Source organism: Plectropomus leopardus, chromosome 19, assembly GCF_008729295.1.
Source record: "Plectropomus leopardus isolate mb chromosome 19, YSFRI_Pleo_2.0, whole genome shotgun sequence".
NCBI classification, from domain to species: Eukaryota; Metazoa; Chordata; class Actinopteri; order Perciformes; family Serranidae; genus Plectropomus; species Plectropomus leopardus.
In genome coordinates, this window is record NC_056481.1 from 7,734,573 (window position 1) to 7,740,644 (window position 6,072).

A 6,072-nucleotide genomic window follows, 5' to 3' on the forward strand; every position below is an offset into this window, starting at 1 on the left:
GGCCATAAATGTCAATTATGTGACAAAGTAGGAAAATTTGAGAAAAGTCATGACTGTCATTTTTACTGTGTGCTTTTTCATTCATAATTTCTCTTCAGCATTGTTCAAGGGAGCCTGAAAACAAGAATTTCACTGGGATTGCTCCACAATAATTATTGTATATGTGACAAAGACTCAAAACTTGACTTGAACAACTAAGATGTTTATTAGCATTCACCAGAAGCAATTACAAGACATTTGAAAGGTTCACAGAGGAATGAAATAGACAAACATAATTCAGTAAGCAGCCTGGACTGCCCTTTAAACCCTTCACTAAGAGTCACAGTGGACCCAATTTAAAAAAAGGAGAAAAAAAAAAGCGAGCAAAACCAGTTATCAACAGTTGAGAAAAAAAACACAGAGGGGGAGAAAAAGGGAGAGGAGGGAGGATACAGAGAAAAGGAGGGAGAGGAGAGAATCTGTACAGCACATGGAGAGAGGGAGAGTTCACAAGACAGGAGAGGATGGATGATCTGCCACACCTGTGAGCTTACAAACCGGCAAACAGCAGCGGAGGGTCGAGCCCCGGAACAGCGCCGGGCACTCAGCACCGCAACACGCCACACCATGTCACCACCGCACTGCACCGCATCTTAACAGCTAACCAGCATTACTCAACTGCTACACAACTGCGCCTAGTGCACAAAAGATACACAAGAAAGAGGGTTAGAGTCATAGGAAAGCAACTTTTACCAGACAGAAAATAGAGACGTGACAGAAAAAGAACATGTATGCTGCCAATTAGCAAATTGCAAATTAAGCGGCACAGCTATAGTTTAACGTTTTGCTTTTATGTCACTGTACAGTAAGCCTTTTTTTTTATTTTCAGAGTGGTATAACATAGCTGTAAAGGCTTTCAACATCCAACATGACTGCCTGCAAATAAAACTCATTCATATCCATCTAGAATTAAACAAGAGATTTCAATAAATGAAATCTATATTAATTTTTAAAAAAATTATTGAAGTACAAATGTGTAAATGAGGGGGGAAAAAAAACACCTAACAAATCCCTTTCAAACCGCTCAAATTTACAAACAGTGACCATGTCAAAGTTACAGAATGTGTAAATTAAGTCAAATTTAAAACATTTTAGACCAAGTTCCAATAACCTTTCAGTCTGCATTCAGTGGTAATAGTGGAGTCCACTTGCTCAATGTGAGACTCTTCCTGATGTCCTCAGCAAAGGCTCAATCATCTGAGATCTGGAAGGAAAGACAGAGCGGAGTTAAACACGGCAAAACGAGACGGCGATGTCAAAACCTGCAGCTGATATTCAAAATGCTTTCATCTTCTTTCCACTAACAATTACAAAAATCATCCATCTCCATGTATTTTACCTAACATTTCTAATAATGTTCACATTTGTTTACTCCTTTCTTGGACCCCCCCCTCTCCCCAAAAATAAACTAGCTCTAACAAGACTCTTACACTCGGGCGAATTTGAAAAACAAACCTCGGTTCCCTTTGTGAGAGGCGGAGGAACCCACAGGCACAGGTGGGTGCAGTGCTCAGTGCATCTGCCTGTGATCCCCGCGAACGTACCTCACCACACCACCTCATACACCAACTGACAGCCCGAACCACCGCCATGACGACCTGCTCCATAGCAACCACCGTTGCCTTGGTGACCTGCTCCTTAGCAACTGCCATCGCTCTCAGCAAACAGGCAGGTCACATGGGCGGGTCACACACTAACTGCTCTCACACTGCCACACCCCCATCTCCTCCTCCTTCTCCTCCTCTCTTTGCAAACAGGACTCCGCAGCTTGGAGGAAAGAATTCCACATTTAGATGAACGTTTTTTGTTTTTTTTTTTGAGTGAAGCACCCCAACGTCCCTCCCATACACACTATATACTAGGGGTGTAACGATCCATCAATCTGGATCGATACATATCGATTCGATGAACAACGATGCGATTTGACTGATGTAAAGTTAAAAGCACCTTATCCATGTCGGCGTCTTTAGGGTACGCCTTTATTTTGAAATTCTGTCAATGTCAAACAGACAGATAATGGCGAGCAGCCAGGAAAAAGCTGACGACGATTAAGTTGTTTGCTCAGCGTGGAAATGTTTGCCATTTTGGTGAAAATACAGGTAGACAGACAAAGCACGGCATACGTACACAATGACGTTACGAGATAAACGACAGTGTACCTGCCTGGTTCAGCATCTCACTCTTAACTTCTCTCAGCAGCACGGCAACATTAGGCAGGTTTCCATTAATCCTAAAATTGCGTAAATTGAAACTACGAATATAAAAAAACGCCTCATTTAATTGCGTATGTTTTGCTAAACGCAGAAAATAATGGGGGCGGCAGCTTCCTACGTGGCGCTGTGTTAAATGGGCGTATAATATCGAATCATACCGATCGCAGGCCCCTAAACCAAACAGAATCGAAATGGCACTGTAGCAGACTTCGTGATATCGGCAGGTATCGTATCGTTGTCTAAAGAATCGATATAATATTGTATCGTGATGAATCTGGTGGTTTACACCCCTACTATATACCCCATTTAAAAATATATGATACATTAGGTAACAGCCAACATTTCTTGCTGCCTGTGTGTGCTTTAGATTGACAGGCAAAGTAAAGCACACACAGAGCTCGGACTGCAGAAAACATCAGTCCCCAAGTTATTTTAAATTTAAAAAAAAAACATTGAGGATTCTGGAGACTTTGTTGCTTGTTTGCAAATGACTAACGAAGCACAAAGACTGCAGAACACTAACCCCAGTGATGACAGAAAACAGTCACAGTAACCCTCCCTTTCCCCTGAATACCGTCATGTCGTGTCCACGTCTGGATTATGTCTCTGCTTCATTGCCCTCTGGAGATTTAGGCCTACTCTTGGATTTGGAGCGAGACCTGGACTTGGACCCTCTGTTGGAAGGCGGGGTTCGGCTCCTTGACTTGGAGGACCGAGACCTGGAGGGAGACTTTGACTTGCTTCGTCTAGGGGTCCTGGACTTGGATTTGGACTTGGACTTGGATTTGGACTTGGATCTGGACCTTGACCTCGATCTGGAGTCGGAGCGAGACCTGGAGCGGCTGTAGTGGTGGCGGCTTCTGGATCGGGAACGGCTTCTGCTCCTGGAGCGGCTTCTGCTTCGTCTGCGGCGACGGGGACTGGCTGAACGGCTGGGGTGAACAGGAGAAACACTTTAGTTGGCAAAAAGCACAAACCAAAAACTGATAAATGTAATCTGAAGAGCACACACTGAATTTAGGGATGTGCAAAACGAGTCAACTACTTGATTTAACGCTGCTGCCCTCGATAATCAGCACAACCAATGGAAATGATGTAAAAATCTGGCATGTTTTCTAAAGATTTATTTTTCTAAAGAATATGATTTTCATTAAATGTTATGTTAACTTTTACTTTGAGTTCTTTTTATTCTGAAGGATATTGTTCAGTTCATAATGCAAAGTTTGAAACCTGCCAGCGGCATTTAAAATATCATTTGGCTAGTAACAAATGTCTTTAATAAGGGTGGGAACTATCGAGGCCCCCAAATACAATTTTATCTCAATACAGTATTATTATGATGATATGTTTTGATATATTCCATTGCCTATTTTAAGGGTAAAATAAAAATTAGTTTTTAGTTGGTTAATCTCACTTCATTAAATTTTTCGCAGCATTTTATTGTTTCTAGTGGACAGAAAAAAACAATCGTTGCCATTATCTTCTTGGTCTATCAAAACTTTAATTTGTAGTTGCGATATTACCTATATAATAATTTTTGTCAAAAAGGATGATGTGCAGCTATAATGGTGCATTCCTTGAGGAAATAACCCCAAATCTAGTAAGAAATTAGTAAAAAGTACATTTACTTTCTAAAAGTACTTGAAAATAAGTTAAAAACAAAAAACAAATAAATAAAAAAATTAAAAAATGGAGAAGACAAACAGGACTCGAAAATAAACATTACTTCTGTAAAATATTTTTAATGCGTAATGGTGATACTTTTAAATCTAATTTTTCCATAGTGTCTTCCTTCTCCCGTAGAGAGTTTTGTCTACCTTTTTAAAAATAATTTTCTAAATATACTGATCTCATGAAATTTGTAGAACATTTCTCACCAAATTGCAATCACGTTTAAACAAAAAAAGATAAAATTTCCAGAAAATCGCATCAATTTGATTGTGAAAGCTTATGAAGGGTTAACAGTTAACACACTGGTCGCTGCAGTATATCACAACTGTGTATAAAAGCTTTTTTATTACTTTTGTGTATAGTTGATTTAACGCATTGCTATTATTTGAGAAATATTATTTACATAATGAGACTTCAGAAAACAAGCGAGATGTTACTGCGAGCGCGGTTAGTTTCGCTTTGAACCATGTGCTCGTTTTCTACAACGTAACATAAACGAGCCCCACAACCCAATAACACCGGTATTTACCTCCTGCTTCTTCGTCCACCGTACCCTCCTCCGTATCTGCGCGGCGGAGCTCCTCTCCGGCTGTACATGGAGTCCGGGGGTCGACCGTAGCGGGCCATCTGCACCCGAAGCTCCCGTCCGTCGAGCAGCGCGCCGTCCATAGCGTCCATGGCGTCCTCGGCGTCACGCTTGTCGAGGAACCGCACGAAGGCGAATCCGCGGCTCTCCTTGGTGTACCTGTCCCGGGGGATGTACACATCACCCACACGGCCGTACTTCTCAAAGACTCGGCGCAGAGTCTCCGGAGAAGTCCGGTAAGTCAGGTTATCCACTTTGAGGGAGGTCATCCCCTCAACGTCCGGCGGCGCCCTGCCGTAGTTCATTTTCTTCGCCTTCTAGCACAGCCGGGCGGTTAGAGTCAAAACCCGTTGGCCCGTACCGTTAACTAAACGACTACGGTTAGTTTGCAAATCCTCCGTTGGCGTTTTCGGTTCAAAATGTAGCTGATTTTGTTGATTGTTTGGCACTAGTTGTCGTCTCGGCCGCGCGCTGCTTTCACGTGAAATGGCGGCAACAAAGTTTCCTCTTCCCCTTTCTTTGCGCTCGCGGTGGCCTCCTCCGATTGGTTGCTCGAGTGTTCCAAAACCGTTACACTGCCCCCTGTTGCCTGGGAGACGTCGCTAACCTAGACGCTGAAGTTCGCTTCCGATTCGTAGCTAAAGCTGCAGTAGCGAAAGATCCTCAATGTTTTGTACCTTTTAGTGTTGTAAAAGCATGTTAAACATTTAATGTAAAGCACCAACGCTGTCTGAAACCCACTTTTACATTTTTAAAACCTTTAATCTATTTGTGAGAACACACCAAAAAGGAGATTTTTTTTCACATGTGGAACATATTAGACCAAGTCCAGATCAAAATACACAATACTTAAACGGGTCAGATCTGAGCTAGATCATCACAGAGAGGCTAAAGATAACTTTGAACACAATTTCAGATTTGTGAAACACTTATTTTATTTGTGAAAATGCAGAAAAGGGAGATTTCACTGCTTTTCATTTTTTTTTTAGGCCAGGTCCACATCCCAAACCACTGGGCCTATACCTAGGTCAAATCTGTACAAGATCATCCCAGAGAGGCTAAAGGTTATTTAAAGCACAATTTCATATTTGTAAAGCTTATATTCTCCTGTGAACTTCACAATGATGTTTCATGTTACGCACAATTTTCTTTGAGTTTTTAAAACATTTTTTTTCTTAAAAAATCAATCAATACATTGTTTGAAAGAATATACAAATGAGAGTTTATGAAAGAATGTTAAAAATAACAACTTTATAAAGAGGTAAAAAAAAAAAGAAAAGAAAAAAAACTTTACTGCATTTTTAAAATCTAGACCACATTGGACTAGGTCCAAAGCAAAAAATACTTTGACAAACTTGGACGAGATTAGTAGTAGATAGTAGATAGTTTTCTTTTAGTTCTTAGAACGTTCTTCTTAAAGTTCAGGTAACATTTTCTGTAAACATAAAAAATGTTAATTTTTGTTGGGTTTTTTTGTTTGTTAACACATCACATTACATTTAATTTTTTATTTTAAAAAAGTGTAATCTCAGTCCTCAGTAACATGCTCTGAATGTTGCTTTA

The 6,072-nt window shown here is 40.7% G+C and overlaps 1 protein-coding gene across 3 annotated transcripts; it reads right to left on the reverse strand.

Moving 5' to 3' along the window:
- Positions 1-409: 409 nt before the first annotated feature.
- srsf2a (serine and arginine rich splicing factor 2a) lies at positions 410-5,011 on the reverse strand. Of its 3 annotated transcripts, XR_006106876.1 has the most exons (4): positions 4,453-5,011; positions 2,827-3,184; positions 1,151-1,243; positions 410-674 (listed from the first exon to the last, which is right to left on the reverse strand). XR_006106876.1 is itself a non-coding variant. In XM_042508168.1 (3 exons), the coding sequence occupies exons 1-2, from the start codon at positions 4,812-4,814 to the stop codon at positions 2,851-2,853; spliced, it is 696 nt and encodes a 231-aa protein (XP_042364102.1). In that variant the 5' UTR covers positions 4,815-5,011; the 3' UTR covers positions 410-1,243; positions 2,827-2,850. The 3 variants fall into 3 exon arrangements, 2 of the variants coding, with proteins under 2 accessions (XP_042364102.1, XP_042364103.1); XM_042508168.1 differs by having other exon boundaries at positions 410-1,243; XM_042508169.1 differs by having other exon boundaries at positions 410-1,806.
- Positions 5,012-6,072: the final 1,061 nt, after the last annotated feature.

Excerpts from the sequence above, each read along its gene's own strand:
- srsf2a (XM_042508168.1), bottom strand. The coding sequence starts at position 4,814 with ATGAACTACGGCAGGGCGCCGCCGGACGTTGAGGGGATGACCTCCCTC. Across the intron at positions 3,185-4,452 it reads GGTGGACGAAGAAGCAGGAG|CCGTTCAGCCAGTCCCCGTC; the intron begins GTAAATACCGGT and ends TGTTCACCCCAG.